General features: G+C 51.5%; 1 protein-coding gene across 1 annotated transcript in view; it reads right to left on the bottom strand.

Annotated features, from left to right (window-relative positions):
• The window catches only part of RAB20 (RAB20, member RAS oncogene family), a 35,105-nt gene extending 18,647 nt beyond the window's left edge, over positions 1-16,458 (bottom strand). Inside the window, exons 1-2 of the mRNA XM_070578493.1 lie at positions 16,291-16,458; positions 15,946-16,257 (exon numbers count right to left, since the gene is read on the bottom strand). Of these exons, the coding sequence (XP_070434594.1) occupies positions 15,946-16,257; position 16,291 (313 nt within the window). The 5' untranslated portion in view covers positions 16,292-16,458. The remainder of the gene's footprint in view (positions 1-15,945; positions 16,258-16,290) is intronic.
• Between the last annotated feature and the right edge of the window lie 442 nt (positions 16,459-16,900).

Below are 16,900 nucleotides of genomic sequence, written 5' to 3' on the forward strand. Positions count from 1 at the left end.
TGACTCTTCTAACCAAGTCGGCGAGCGGTCTCTTTAGGAACTGCCGTCAGAGCCCACCCTGACTGAGACTGGACTTCAAGTGCTGGGCAGAGTCAAGCTACATGTGCGTGCACACACACACACAGGTGCACACACGTACACGCATGCATACTCATCAACATGCACGCACATCTTCATGTACACACACTCAATTCCACTTCATCCTCCCCTCTATTAGCGCACATCCTTTACGGATCTTGAAGCAGAGGCCACGCGCACTCACGCAGCCGCTCAAGGATCCCCGAGAAGCCAGCAGCTCGTCACACTGACAGTGGTGTGCAAGGCCCCGGGTGAGGAACTGCCCGACAATAAGGGCTTAACGGCGGTGGAGGGCCTCCGAATGCTGTGAGAACGGGGACGCGATTTGGACAAGCGCTTGTCTAAGCAACTCCACCCTGAAACGTATTAAAAGACAATGTCCAAGAAAGGGCAAAATCGCGACTCTTAAACAGATACGAAGAATAAATACATTAAAGATCCTATTTAGCTCATTTAATGAGGGAGCCAGACAGATGTCATAATCGGTTCAAGGACATCAAGAAGGCACGGACGCATGAGTATACGGCAGGAACAGCAGAGTGTATGGAGGATAAGAGGAATGCAGGTAGAAAAACACAAAGAACAATGAAGGGATGTGCAAATGGAGGCAAAGCTGTTTTTTCCACAAGGAAAAATGACCCACCGCACACCCTCCAATCCAAAGGAGAGGCCCACTGTCCTGTGACCTCTGAGCCTTTCCTCACTGAGCTTACGACAAGCGTATTATGCGTGCTCTGTCTGTCGCCAGTCTCCACACCGACTCAGACCCCAGCAGGAAAGGCTGTGGGCTTTGTTCACACTGTTCCCCGAGCTGGGCACAGTGTCTGACGTGTGGGAGGCGTTGACTGAATGAATGAACACACGGATCACACTTACTGAGGACTCGCTTGTGCGCTGACGACGCTAAAACTAGAACGAACGCGGAGGTCACTGTGCTGGGGCGGTAACCGAGGTGGCCCCACAAGGCACCTTGGAGCATGGAGGAGCACAAAAAAATGAGGCAGCGCAAAAATCAGGAGATAGTAAAAAACCCCCGCCCCAAAAAAGAAGGACAAGACGACATGTGAAAAGGGGACAATAAGAGACTATAATACACCCTTCAATGCTAAGTGAAGGGCCCCTTTATACCCAGCATTCTTCATTTTTAAGCAATTAGAGATTACAATACCTTGACTTTGGAAACAGTGTTCCCACTTCACTTCTGAGTTCTGTAATCCCAAATCTGAGGGCAGAAACGGGGAGTCGCCTGGTCCTCGCCTGGAAGCTGGAACTACGCAGACTGCAACTAAACGTGGAACCCACATCATACTTGACGAGAAGTCTAAGTTACTCCTCAGCAAATCAGAGGAAACCCACAAGACAGGCACAAGAAAAGCCTAGCCACTTAACCCTCCTCCCCTTTACAGTTGCAGGCAGGTATTCTGAGCTCCGAGGAAGAAGACCACATCCATTATGTGCTAAGAGGCTGTGAGGCGGGCAAGGCCCTTTCTCAGCTACCATCTGGTATAAGCATCATAATTAACCCAGTAAATAAGGTTTGCTACAATTTTAAGATGAGGTAACTGAGACTCAGAGACGGAAAGAATAATCCTTATAAAAAAGTACCCCAAGGGCCAGCCCAGTGACACAGCGGTTAAGTTTGCACATTCCGCTTTGGCCGGGGGTTCACCAGTTCAGATCCCGGGTGTGGACCTATGCACCGCTCATCAAGCCATGCTGTGTTAGGCGCCCCACATATAAAGTAGGGAAGGATGGGCATGGATGTTAGCTCAGGACCAGTCTTCCTCAGCAAAAAGAGGAGGATTGGTGGCAGACGTTAGCTCAGGGCCAATCTTCCTCAAAAATAAAATAAAGCACCCCAATTGATTCATCAAGAAAAACTACTGATTCCCAAACGCCGCCATGAGTGAAGGGTGGCAGCTCTGAATCTTTCTCTTGATGTGGCACAAGACATTTGAAGACATGCACCAGACTACGGCTTTCCATAGGACCCACAGTCACACCTGAGCCTTCCACTTCTGAGTAGAAACACCAGCGTTTATCAAGGACACAGCGACTTGCAGGCTGCTCATGGTCTTTGCGGGGCTCTGAAGCGTGCCGAGACCCAGCACGGGCAGCTTCCTAGCACGCAGGCTTCGACCGACCTGGAGTGTGCACAGGACAGGCTGAGCTTCTGCACCACAAAGCCCGGAAGGTGCTCTTCCCTCTCCAGGACTCGGGTGCATCAGAACCTGGACCGCCACCAAATGAGGCTGCCGGGCCCATGGCGCTGTCTGAGCGCTCCAGGGCGCCTTCTCTAAGGAGGTCATCCAGAAAGAGGGCAGCGAGCCCAGGGGAAGGGACGGCTCCGGGACCTGTCTTAAGGGTAAGTCGAACAACATACTAAATGAGCTGGCTCTGTACAAATGAGAAGGCAACTCTCAGACACGAAGACGCGGGTAGAAAGTCATATAACTGTGCATGGGGAAGGCACTGAGCGACCAGGCATTTTGGTACACTGATCTTGTTGGTTGTGAGACCGCCCGAAGGCAGGGGCATTTGTAACCCTCCACCTGTGCATACAGCAGTGCTTCTGCAGGTCGGGGCACCAACAGGATGTACCATGATCCGTACTCACCACGCTGTGTATTGTACACAGAGCATTCTTGCCCATGCACTCTCTCCTTAGAGTAGATGTCACTGCTGTGAAGGACACGGCACGGCTTGGTGACTAAGTCCATAAGCCCCGGGGCAGCTGGCCTAGCCCAGAGCACTCAGCTGCTGCCCAGCTTGTGTAAACTTACACAGGACCTGACCTCGGTCCCTCCCAGGGCCCTAGTGAGGATTATGTGAGTTAAATACATACAGAGTTGAAAACAGCCTGGTGTATCGTCAGTGCTTTGTTAACATCAGCTACTAATTGGCCAAAATCTGCGATGGAGCCGGATCTTGGGGAGGCTGTAGAGATGATGGCCGGTTTTGGGGGGATCCCTGAAGGACGTGTGAGGCCACAGCCTGTGTGCTAGCTGATCAGTCTGCACCAAGCGTACCATTCAGTTTATTCTCCATCTCTGAACACGTGCTTTCAAATACAGGTAAGCATTTCTGGTGTAACCTGGAACAAAAAAGCTTCTTATACTAGGTGTAAGTGTTTATCTACCACAAGAACTCTGGATGCCTGTGGAAGCTGTTAATAATAAAATTAAGAATTTTCAAAAAGATAAATATGGGAATAGATCGGCAGAAGACAAAAATAAAGACGAGTGCATTAGCTAGGCAACTTTAGTTAGAAGGTTGAGTTCTTTGGATCCAACGAATGTTTTTTAAACTTTTAATTCAAGGGAGAATAATAGATAATACTATAATTCTAATCTTTGAGTGTATTTGATGCCCTGGCACTCACAGTACATAGAACCATCTTCAAGAGCAAGATTTCATTTTTACTTATTTAATTCCACTTACGCCACACGTCTTTCAAGAAAATGCCCTATTTGGATGGGCAGTGGATATGAACAGAGATTTTTCCGAAGAAGATATACAGTTGGCCAATAAGCACATGAAAAGATGTTCAACATCACTAATCATCAGGGAAATGCAAATCAAAACTACACTAAGATACCATCTTACACCTGTCAGAATGGCTATAATCACTAAGACTAAAAATAGCAAATGTTGGAGAGGGTGTGGAGAAAAGGGAACCCTCATACACTGCTGGTGGGAATGCAAACTGGTGCAGCCAGTTTGGATGGAAAACAGTATAGAGATTCCTCAAAAAACTAAAAATAGAAATACCATATGACCCAGCTATCCCACTACTGGGTATCTACCCAAACAACTTGAAAGCAACAATCCAAAGTAACATATGCACCCCTATGTTCATTGCAGCATTATTCACAATAGCCAAGACATGCAAGCCACCCAAGCGCCCATCGACTGATGACTGGATAAAGAAGATGTGGTATATATGGACAATGGAATACTACTCAGCCAGAAACAAAGACAAATGCATCCCATTTGCAACAACATGGAAGGACCTGAAGGGAATTATGCTAAGTGAAATAAGCCAGTCTGAGGAAAACAAACACCAGATGATTTCATTCACATGCGGAAGATAAACAAACACATGGACAAAGAAAACAGTTCAGTGATTACCAGGGGAAGGGGGGTGGGGGGTGGGCGCAGGGGGTGAAGGGGAGCACTTATGTGGTGACAGACAAGAAGTAATGTACAACTGAAATCTCACATTGATGTAAATTATTATGAACTCAAATTAAAAAAAAAAGAATTGTAAAGATGTTATAGATTTCCTAAACTAATGAAATTGCTAACATATATTTAAATTAGTTTTTAACATATGTTTGACAAAAAATAAATGCGTATTGAGAACAAAAAGAAATGCCCAATTTGGAAACTTTTCATGGCTTAGGATTTTCAATAAAATTCTAACAATTTAACACTCAGTCATTAAGCACTTGGCCAAAATGTATAATATGTGCACCCCTAATTTTAAAAAATAATGGAAAAAACAAACTTATGGCAACTTTCCCATGTTTTCCATGTTCCCCAGTAATATATACATTTTGTTTGCTCGTTTGTTTGAGGACAGAAAGGCCACAACAAAGACTAAGAAAGAAGTTCGCTGAGAGTCGTAAGTCAGAAACACGCAGCCCAGCCGCTACAGGGCTTCCAAGCTGAAAGAGCTCAGGGCTCCGAGGAAGGTCCACGATTCCTCAGAGCAGCCTTGAAACAGGCCGTCTCAACACCTCTTCCAAGTGCTCACAACGTTGCTGAAAGCAGCTCCAAGGGCCTACGTCCCAAAGAAGGCGAGACGAAGGCATCTTCTTTTAAGCGAAAACCGAGTCATTATAACAAAGGACACACACAACTGTTACAGAGGTTGGGGGGAGAGGAACAAAGACCGTGGCAGCCTGAAGGGCTGTGTGGACTGGTGAGGTCCCAGCCACGAGGAGGCTGCCCAGGCCCTCCCCACCCCCTGCTCTTACCCCACCCTTCCTGAGTGGCACTACCATCTGAAGCAGGAGTTCCTCAAATAAACATAGGAGCATCTGAGAAAGAAAAGGCCTTATGTTACTCTACCAAAAAACACAAAACCAAACAAACATTTCCTTCCCAATCTGCTCTAGAAAAGTGATGGCATCCCACTGAGCCCACGTGACTGGCCTTGGAGACACACAGTGGCACCCCACACACTTGCAACCTAGGCTGAGAACTCCAGGCCGGTTGCTGCTCATGTCAGCCAGGCCTGTTCTCCAGCACAGGGAACTTTCAGAGGCCTGGGTTTGGGCGTTGTGGAAACAAAAGTCGGTATTCAATAGTGGGGAGTAGAAGGAATATCGGGAACTGAGGAAAACGGTGAGCTCCCCACACCTTACCCTCTTTCAAAAAGCAGATGAGGGGCCGGCCTGGTGGCACAGTGGTTAAAGTGAGCACATTCCACTTTGGTGGCCCAGGTTCGCTGGTTCGGATCCCGGGCACGGATATGGCACTGCTTGGCAAGCCATGCTGTGGGAGGCATCCCACATATAAAGTAGAGGAAGATAGGCATGGATGTTAGCTCAGGGCCAGTCTTCCTTAGCAAAATGAGGAAGATTGGCAGTAGTTAGTCAGGGCTAATCTTCCTCAAAAAAAAAAAATTTTAAAAAAAGGGCAGATGAGAAATCAGACTGATCAACTGCAAATTCTTCTAACGTAGGCCATTTAAATCAAAAGTTGTACATGTCAATGCCAATCAATTGTCATCTAAAATTGTTCACAATTCAGTCCCGCCCCAGTCCATTCTCACGAAGGCTGGGGGGCAAGGTGGGCAGGTCTGTGTTCTTGTCAGCCACCTGGGGTACTGTTTGGTTTGTTCTGTTTCTGTTTGATGTGGGGTTTGACTGTCCAGGCATGAAAGAGCCAGTCTCCATCTTAATCTCATCTCCGAGTTTGGTGTTCAAACGGCAGAGTGTCTGAGAAAGTGCTCTGCCCATGGAGGCCACCAAAGGGAAGTGCCTGGCCGCACTGGCTGAGTGTTGGGAGGGTGGAAAGGAAACCACAGCCTTTGAGAGAAAGCCAACCTCAGATCTGGGCTCCTCAGCATCCAGCGCACCTGAACAAGTTCTGTGGCCTCTCTGGGCCTTAGCTTCCTGGTCTGCCAAAGGGAGGTGATAAAAATACCAACCACACAAAGGAGTTGTAAGAAATAAACAAGCCAAGGCCCAGAGGGCACTAAGCATGATGTCTGGCACCCAGGAGGCTAAGATAAATCCTGCTACTTGTACAAGCAGGGGCCTCCAGGACAGTGGGGGCTGTGAGTCAGCAACCTGGATGCCCCACGAGTCAACGTTGTGACGTCTATAACAGAAGCAAGTCTTGACAGAGTCACTTTTCAGGACTGGAGATGAACGACAATTCTATATCAACATTCTTCATCTTTGCTTTCTGCACTTGAAAGGCATGCCACTTCCTTCTGACCTCCATGGTTTCTGAGGAGACATCTGCTGTCATTCTGATTTTTCCCTCTGGCTGCTTTCAAGATTTTTCCCTTGTCTTTAGTTTCCTGAGTTTAGTTATGATGTGTCTTGGCATGGATTTCTTTGAGTTTATCCTCTTTGGAGTTCTTTCAGCTTCTGGAATCTGCAGGTTTATGTCTGTTGCAGAATCTGGGGAGTTTTCAGCCATGATTCCTGCTAGCACTTTGTCAGCCCCACTCATCCTCTTCTCTTCCCAGGACTCAGACGATACAGCGTTATATCTTCGGTCCACAGGTCCCTGAGGCTCTGTTCATTTTCGTCCCATCTATTTTCTCTCTGTACTTCTAACTGGGCAATGTCTATTGTTCTCTCTCCCAGTTCCCGGGTTCCTTCCTCCCTCCCCTCTATTCAGCTGGCAAGTCCATCCACTGAGCCTTTTATTTTGGTTATTGTGTTTTCCAGTTCAGAAATTTGCATTTGGATCTTCTTTAATCTATTTTTGCTGAGTCTCTCTATTTTTTAAGTGTGTTTGTAAATGCTCATCAAAGCATTCTTAGGACAGCAGCTTTCAAGTCTCTGTCAGATAACCCTAACATCTGTCAGCTCAGTGCTGGCATCATTGATTGTCTCTTTGATCCAGTTTGAGATTTTCCTGGTTTCTGTATGACGAGGGATTTTTGACTGAAATCTGGGCATTTCGTATTGTGTTATGAGACTCCAGATCTTACTTAAACCTTCCATTTTAGCTGGCTCATCTGACACCATCTCGAAGGGGCTGAGGGGACCAGGTGGGCACTACCTCTCTCCTGGCAGGTGGAGGCAGATGTCCAAGCTCCCCATGTGGCCTCCACTTGCACCGTGAAGTGGGGACGAGAGCCTGGCTCCCTCTCAGCCTTCCCTGACAGCACCCTAGTGGTGCTGTAGTCCACTAGGATGGAGTGCATCCTAGTGGACGCCCCATTACAGCCGGGCTGTGGAAGCCCTGGCTCCCCCTCGGCTGTGCTGGTGGGGGTGGTGTGGCCCCTGTTTTTTCTGTGTGTTTGGCTGCAGTACAGCAGTTACTGTCTACAAGTTTCTGTGCCGCTAGGCCTCCTCTTTCCTGGTCCTTTGGTGAGAGAGCAGGCTTTGTTTCTTGTTTTGCCTGTGCCCTCCGGCATTTCTAAATTTCTGGCTTCTCCAGCTCTGAGTCTGGGACACGTGAGGCAAAAAGAACACCCAGAGAGCTCACTCTGTGTCATTCTTTGCATCCCAAGGTCCCAGCCTGTCTGCCTTTTCTCCACATTTCAGAGTCTTCTTATGTTTGTTTTATATCTAACATCCAAAGTTTTTTGCTGTAATTTATGGGAAGAACAGGGAAAAGTACGTCTGCTCCATCTTCTCCAAAGCAAAGTCCTGGTGTGTTACTCTTCATCTCTAAATAGATTTTTTTTTTTTTAAAGATTTATTTTTTTTCCTTTTTCTCCCCAAAGCCCCTCGGTACATAGTTGTATATTCTTCATTCTTCTAGTTGTGGTATGTGGGACGCTGCCTCAGCGTGGCTTGATGAGTAGTGCCATGTCTGCACCCAGGATTCGAACTGACAAAACACCGGGCTGCTTGCAGCGGAGCGCATGAGCTTAACCACTCGGCCACGGGGCCAGCCCCTCTAAATAGATTTTTAATGAAACCCAAGTCAAAAGAGATGAGAGTTCCTAAAGAGTTGTTTTAAGGACATATATAATGAATGCCACAGACAAGTATTTCCTTGCCAGGCACACACTGGCCTATTTTTAGCAGCATTATAGGGCTCATGACAATGATATTTTTATACTAATTTTATCATTCAGAGTCAATACATCGTTAAGAAAATAAAATCACTAATTTCAGCTTCTCCAAATTTTTCCCATTGCTTTCAACAATTTCATTCAGCAAAAATTTAGTTTAAAAAATACTGTAGCGTAAAATGCTATATTCTACAGCGAACATAAAAATGAATCAAACCTTATCTTCCCTCCAAGAGTTTGTAAATCAGATGAAAGACAAACAAGCAACAAAAATAGATAGAAGGTAGAACACAATAAGGGACCCCAGGTCACCGTGTTGCAGAGTGTGGAGGTAGCAGGAATTCCCTCTGCTATGATGACCAAGGAGTGCTTCATGAAATAAGTGACATCAAAAGATGGGATAAATTTGAGCTGGGCATCACCAGGAGAGGAGACACTCCCAGAGAAAGGGAAGCCTTAAGTGAAGGCGAGAACAGAAGGAAGACGGCGCACATGATGAATTACACAGGGCACTCCGGGGCAGCTCTAAGGCACCTGTCCCGGCCAACAGGAGGAGGAGAGGAAAGATAATCCAGGAAGGCTGGGAGGGGCTTTGAGCAGCCACGTTGACTGGATCCAGGGGGCCAAGAGAAAAACACCCTCAGCGATGTGTGGAAGAGACAGGCGTCTGGGCCCCTGGGGAGAAATGGATGCTGGAACCTGCCGAGGCCAGAGGGCACAGGACCATGGGACCATGGAAAGGTGTCGTCACAGTGATGAAGCTGTCACTCTAAGAATAAACAGGCATTTAAACTTCTGAGTATGTACACATGTGCATGTGTGTGTGAAATTTCTTTTTCACAGAGAGAGAAGTTGTGTGAACTCTCAATGGAGCAAGAGAGGCAAGTTTGACTTGGAATCATAAAGTTTCTATTTCTCCTGCCAACTTACAGATAACAAGGCCTGGAATTATCTCCCAGACATTAAATATGATTCAGGTATGCATTAAAGAATACGGTTGACGTTCGTTACTTAAATTCTCCTGAATTGGGGGCCAGCCCAGTGGCGCAGTGGTTAAGTTGGCACATTCCACTTCAGCGGCCCAGGGTTTGCCGGTTTGGATCCCAGGTGTGGACCTACACCTCGCTTGTCAAGCCATGCTGTGGTAGGCGTCCCAAGTATAAAGTAGAGGAAGATGGCCACGGATGTTAGCTCAGGGCCAGTCTTCCTCAGCAAAAAGAGAAGGATTGGTAACAGATGTTAGCTCAGGGCTAATCACCCTCAAAAAAAAATTCCCCTGAATCAACTCCAACTAGTGGGCCTTAAATACCTCTTTCCACCCCCAGAATGCTGGGCGCCCCCTCCAGGAGGACCCTGGGCTGACCTCCCAGCACGTGCAGCTGCTCACAGGCATCCTTTGTTCTCTGAAATCTCTTAGTACAGTGCCACTTTGTCTGCCTGCTGAACCCAGAACAGTCGATTTTCTCCCACCTATCCTAACACCCACATTCACATTCAGGCCACTGTTTCTGATCAAGAAAAGCAGAGGCTTTCTGCAAATGAGGCCTTACACCCAGAGAGCACCCATTCAAAGTTTTCAGTAGCAATAAAAAGTAGACCCACCTACAAAGATGTGGACACACACCTACAAACTGTGGACCCACCTACAAAGATGTGGACCCACCTACAAAGATGTAGACGCATACTTACAAAGACGTGGGCCCACCTACAAAGATGTGGGCCCTCCTAACACAGGCTTTGCAGGCTTAGCTTCCAGATCCCAAGCCTAAACTAAGAATTTTCAGCAGGAGCTCCTGCAGTCTCCGTGCAGGCCCCGCCCTCACCCCGTCCAGCTCAGAGTGGACGCAGGAGAACTTGAGACCGCCCGATGAGTTTAAGTGAGTCATGGGTCCCTTGGCCACCAAGTGCTAAACTCTTGGGGGAGTTTCTGCAACGACAGAAAGGACATTTAGGGAAGCACTTTCCCCTTTACTTGACCTCAACCAGGGGTCAGCAAACTGTGTCCACAGAGAGCTGGACAGTAAGTCCTTTGTCTTCTGTGCTACGTGGTCTCTGTCGCAACAACTCAGCTCTGCTGCTGCAAACTGTCAGCGCAAAATAATCAACAACCATTGTCCGGACGGGAGGGAGAAGGGGAGTTTACTTGAGCCAGAGTGAGGATTGTAACCCAGGAAGGCCTTTCCAGGACAGAAGGTTCTGGAGAAGCATGGTTTTCACGTCTCACACCATTCTTAGAACAAAGAGCATACATTAAACACTCACAGATACACATTCGTCAAAGTCTCAGAGGTGTTCAGTTGCAAATTAGCAGGTCAACAGGACCCTGATGTCGGGAAAGGGACTAATCTGGGCGTCACCAACAGGGTGCAGGCGGGGAAGTCTGCCTTCTGATCTTGAGAGAGTGCATCCTAAAATTTACTTTAATGGTTAAGCAGATGTATAGCGTGTGTGTGATAGGCCAGAAGTCAGGCTGCTTTAGTTGTTGGCAAATCAGTTTTGAACCTGAATATTTACCCCGTATACCCCAATATGTGATCATCTCTGGCCAAATGTGAAGGCAGCCACAGACAGTGTGGAAATGCTGAGCACGGCTGTGTGTCAATAAAACTTTATTTACAGCGACCTGCAACGACCAGTGCGGGCCCTGATCTACACAAAGGGGATGTGATCCACCAGATGCTCTCCTGTCGTGCAAATAGCAATTGCCGGGCTGGGGGTCGCCATATCAGGACCTCAGTAACCACTGAGGATAACAGAAGAGCCAGCTAAAACCCAGCCCCCCATCCACTGGCCCACATTTTGCTCGGGCTGTCTACCCACTTCTGCACCAATCTCTCAAGGCTTTGAAACGTGCCATCTCCCAGGCCAGCCCAAAGTATCGGCCACCAGCAACTCTGCAGTCCCCATCAAAGAGAGCCACTCACTCTCCAGGCTCGGTCGCAGCCTCCCACCTGTTCCAACATGAACTAACTTCACTTCGGACACAGCGTCCCTGCCATCCCTGGATCAAGGAGCAGCTGCCTGAGTGCGGGGCCAGGGGCTGTGGCTTCTGTGCGGAGTGAGAGGAGAGCAATGTGGGGCTTATGGTCCTCAGATGGACGGTCCATCTCATCTGGCATCTTCACTTGTGTGCCACCCCATCCTTCAGAGATGCTCCCCCAGGGATGGCACAGCTGCTCACAGGCCCTTAGCCCTCGGTTCAGCCACAGACAGCCAAGACCTCTTAGCTAACTTCACAGCATGAGCAACTACATTCTCCCTCCTCCAGACACCACGATCTCATAACTGGGAACTCTGGCATCCTCTCCTGGGTTGCACTGAAGTCGTTCAAGAGAAAGATCTTAACCCAAGTTCTCTGAATCCCCCCTCTCTTGGCTCTCTCCATTCATTGCAGGACGACCTCTGGGGGCAGCTCAGGCCTCTCTCGTCCCTCTGTGACGTGCTTGCTGGTGGCTGGTCGTACGCAGCCAGAGCCAGGAGATGACTGTCCATCGAGCAAACAGGAACACCACACTGCCTCCTGCCAGGTGTTGCTAAGTGCACTTTGCCGATATTAACTCAACAATTCCTAACAACGACGTGCTACATGGGTGCCACAATTGTCCCCATTTTATGGATGAGGCAAATGAGGTGGAGGGAGGTGGCACAGCCACAAAATCACACAGGTGGTCAGTGGCTGTGGTGGGCAGAACGATGCCCCCCACAGCCGCCCTAATTCCTGGAGCCTGTGGGTGTGTTCTGTTACGTGGCAAGGGGGCACGAAGGGTGCAGACAGGTTCAGACCACTAACCAGCGACCTTAACACAGGGAGACCATCCTGGATTGTCAGGACGGCCAGTGTAATCACAGGGGTCCTCAAATCGGGAGAAGAGGGCATGAGAGTCAGGGTCCCAGTGACACGATGAAAGAAAGACTCAAGCGGCCACCGCCGGCTTTGAAGATGGAAGATGAAGAAGCTGAGGGATGCGGGCAGGCTCCAGAAGCGGGAGAAGGCAAGGAAGCAGGTTGTCCCCGGCGCCTCCAGAAGGGAGCGCAGCGCGGCCGACGCTGGATTCAGCCCAGGGAGACTCCTTGGGGACTTCCGACCTGTGTGTGTTTAAGCCTCTGCGTTCATGGAAATTTGCTACGGCGCAGGAAGAAACTAACGCAGATTCTGGCCCCGGGAGCGGGATGCTGCTGTAACGAATGTGGAAGCGGCTTTGGAATGGGGCAACGGGCAGAGGCTGGGAGAACTCGAGACACGTGATAGAAGGAGCCCAGACGGCCTTGAACAGACTGCTGGGAGAAACAGGGATGTCCACAGCTCTGCGGTGAGGGCCCGGAAGGAAGCAGGGAGGTGGAAGAGCAAGCCTGTGTCATCTCAGAGCCAAAGTCAGCACGAGGACCACAGGTGGACAAGGACCTTCAGGGCGCTCCTGGCAAGAGCGCAGATGGAAATGAGGAACACCGTGCTGGAAGCTGAGGAGAGGGGGTGTGGTGTCAGGGACAGCCTTCCTGGGACAGATCCGGGGGCTGCACCCTGAGGAAGGAAGGGTAATCAAGGGGGGCATCCAGCCTCCCAGGGCTCTGGGGGGTCTATTTGGGCACAGTGGTCACCGTCTTATCGAACTGCTGACTTTTCTTCAAAACAATCATCAGACATGAGACGATGTCACTTGTCACCTCTGGCTCTCCGCTGCCTCTGGAGCTTAAAGCCCCGGGACGGTGACTCCGGCTTGCTCGTTCACAGCTGTAGAACAGAGGCCTGAACAAGCGCCCGGCATGCGGGACGCCTCCGGCCGCCCGAAGGACCGGCAGAGGGGAGGCTGGTAAGCTCTGTGGGGCCATCTCATCTCAGCAACCTCCTTTTGCTTCCGGGACTTACCAAACCACCTATGGGGACCACCCCCCATCCCTCTGCCCCACTAGGCGAGGGCCTGAGCCACAAAGGCATGGTGGAGGGACACGCATGCACCTGGACAGAGAAGTCTGAATCCCGCTCACCTTCCACCTGCCTCCAGGTCCCCATCCCTAACACGCAAACTGTCCTCCCTCCCTTTGAAGGATGCGTGTCAACCGCATACAGTAACCTACTTTTAACCTACCAGGCAGACCTTGTCCCCTCTCTCCAGCTCCACCCACCACTCTGCCCCGCAGGCGTCAAGCCAGGAGCTTTGTTTTTTTTTTTTTTAAAGATGGGCACCTGAGCTAACAACTGTTGCCAGTCTTCTTTATTTTTCTGCTTTATCTCCCCAAACCCCACTCCCCCCCAGCACATAGTTGTGTATTTTAGTTGCAGGTCCTTCTGGTTGTGGGATGTGGGACGCCGCCTCAATGTGGCCTGAGGAGCAGTGCCATGTCTGCGCCCAGGATCCGAACCAGTGAAACCCTGGGCCGCTGCAGTGGAGCGCGCAAACTTAGCCACTCGGCCACGGGGCCGGCCCCAAGCTTTGGTTTTTGAAAGGACACGCCAGCAGCAAAACAGAAACTCTGCCCCTTCACTGTTGCTGTCACTATTAAACATCCTAACAGCCTCCACAGCACACGCCCACCCCACCCACGTCGTGTGACCAGAGACGACCCATCCTCTAGCCGGTCCTCATCCTCCCGCCCGTTAGGAAAATTAACGTGCACACAACTTAGAAAACAACGCCTGTGGAATGGAAAGAAAGTTTAAGAGCAAGACGAAAGGAGGACAAAAGTAAGACGCCCTAAAAGTTCAAGTGTTGAATTTCCAGCAAGGATTACGGAAAAGGTGCCTATTCATACCTGTCTTTTCCCTCCAGTCACCCACAGCCCACCGTCCCCAGGGAGCCAGGCACAGAGGTGGCCTGCGGCACTGTTGACTCAGCCTCGGTCCCCCGAGTGTGTGTACACAGGAGGTGAGCACGTGGGGACAGGGCCTGGAGAGAGCCTGAGGGCACGCACACTCGCGGCACCTGGAGCCGGGCAGGGTATCTAACACATCTCGTCGGCTGCACTACAAAATCATCTGGCCATCAAGACTCTGGCTGCTTCGCATCTTTGTCACTGCAGAAAAAAGTGGCCAGTCCAAGTTACACTGCCACATCATACCCTCCCTGCTGGGGATGCCAGCTCTCAACCAAAGCTCGGCTCTTGTTCCAGAAACACACACTGCATGGTAAACAGCAGCTTCTGATGGCCGCCACTTCCGGGCTCTGTGTTTGGGTCCCCCATCGCCCATCCCACCTTCTTGTCTTGTGAACCAAGGACAGCAGTGAAGTCCAGTCAGACAACCAAAGGGGCCAAAGGCCAGCCTTGTACCAAACGGGCGGACAAGTCGTGTTCACTTGATCTGACTTCCAGAGCGTGCACTGCATCGCTAGCTAGTGCTTGGTGCTGGGGAGTCAGCTCAAGGAAAGGGTCCTAGAGGAGCCGCCCTGTGCACCTGGAGCTGGGAAAAGAGCAGAGAAGGCACGTTTGTACCTAGGAGACGCTGTTTTCACAGCCTGACTGCAAGTGAGTTAGACAAGCCGTGAACCTCCACAGTGAAAAAGTCAGCAGTGAAGAAAGCAGGAGGGACGAGGGTGGGTGACCTCCTTCACTTCATTCTACGTAGGGAATTCGTTATTATCTCGCTTCTTTGGCAGTCTGGCGTGCCCAGATTGGCAACTTAAAAATTCTGGACAGGACCTTTGGGGATGTGTATCACTTTTTAAAGCACTGACATAAAAAAAATCAGACAGTGTTTCAGCCTTCTAAAAAGTCATGCTCACGGAAAACCTGCCATACCGTTTACAGTTTCTTTATTCACTCAGTGTCTCATTCATGTTCATGGGGAAGGAAACCTTTTCTACTGTAACACTATAAACACCAGTGTAATTTCGAAACTGAAAGCTTGAATCAAGATGCCCTGGGGGCTGTACTTTTGAAAATTTACAAATACTACACACATTAAAGTAATTCCTTACTTATCTTAAGAATGCTTCTACAGAAAATCACTTCTAACCCCCACAACACATCAGCGGAGATCAAGCCGACCATCAAGAAGCCGGAAAATGCAGATACGCTCAGGACTGACAGGGGGCAGCCTTGAGTTGTTTCCTACTTTGCCGAGTAGGCCCTGCAGTGCCTCAGTTTCCTCTTTTGTGAAGAAGGGGTGATTACACAGCTTTGCTCTCCCCTGGAGGAGACCCTGTCCCTGAGGCGACTTAAATGCCTCTGGTTACATCAGCGGGCGCAGCGCAGGGCCGTGGGCTCTGGAGCCAAGCACCGTCATGGGGACACAGGACACCAGGAGCTTCTCCTTGGAGCCAGTGGTGCTTTCCAAGAGTCACCCGGAGTGTCACTAAGAAGCACTGAGTGGCTGATCAGCGACGGAGAACAAGTGGGAACAGAGGGTGGCCAGGGGTGGTCGCACACTATGGCCTCAGCCTGATGTCCTACCCGGGGTCGCCAGCCATATGAGGGCCCTGTGCGCCGCTGGACACCGGCCCTGGGGGACCCCCTACTCTGAGGGAATCGTGCCTTGGGGGACCCTGACTTGGAGACTCTGCCCTGGGGGAGGGGGCCTTACCCGGGGTGAGGGGCCCTATCCTGGGAGACCCTGCCCTGGGACGCTTCTCTCAGGCTGGAAGCCCTCGCTTCCCTCACCCACCCCCGTCCCTGCGGAGCCCCAGGACAGCGTGGGCCCCGGAGACGCTGGCCCTCACCTGCGGTGTCCCAGATGGAGATGTTGTAGGAGCGCCACTGCTTCAGGTAGAAGGCGCCGCCCACCGTGCTGACCGTGTCGGGGAAGCGCCGCTCCATGTACCTCTGAAGCAGCGACGTCTTGCCCACGTTCATGTCCCCCAAAAGCACAATCTTCCCGTCGGGCTTCCTCATCTTCCCGCTGGATGCCCCCCTCCTGCTCCCGGCGCCTGTCCGGTCTGTGTGTCCCCGGCGCAATCGGAGCAACCGGCCGCAGCCCCCGAGACCGCTGGGACCCGGGACTCGCGGAGACCCAGACTCGCGGGGACCCGGCACTCGCGGAGACCCAGACTCGCAGGGACCCGAACTTGCGGAGACCCGCCGGGACCCTCCCGTCCGGACGCCCCGGCGCGTGGAAGAGGAAGCGCGCGTCCCCGCCGGGGCAGGAGCGGGGCACCCAGCCCGGCGCCCACCTCGGGTGTCCTGCCCGCGGCGGTCCGCGCCGGGCCCAAGGCGCCCCCGGCCCCGCCCCGGCCCTCCTCCGGCCCGCCCCCCGCCCCCCGGCCCTCCCCCCGCCTCCCGGCCCTCCGGAACGCCGGCCCCGCCCCGGCCCGCCCCGCTCCCCCGCGGGCTCGGCGCTGGCGCAAGAGCCGGAGCTCCTCTCCCGGAGCGGCCGGGAGGATGCGGGCCCGGGCGGAGCGCCGCGCCCGGGGCGGCTGGAGGCGAGAAGGAAAGTCGCGGGCGGCGGTTCCACCTGCCCACGCCCCCTGCCACCCCCGGGGCCTGGTATGGGCGGCCCAGACCGCAGGCTCGCAGCCCGGAGCGCTGCCCGGGCCCGGGGGCGCTGGTGACCCCAGAGCCGCGGGCACCTGGCCAGTCCCGTCCACAGCGCCTTGCCAGCTGTGTCCCTGTCCTCATCTGCGTGGGAGCAAATGTGGCCAGTAGTCAAGGTCGTTATACAACGTTCGCCTTAAACGA

This window comes from Equus przewalskii, chromosome 16, assembly GCF_037783145.1.
Source record: "Equus przewalskii isolate Varuska chromosome 16, EquPr2, whole genome shotgun sequence".
In the NCBI taxonomy this organism is placed as follows: Eukaryota; Metazoa; Chordata; class Mammalia; order Perissodactyla; family Equidae; genus Equus; species Equus przewalskii.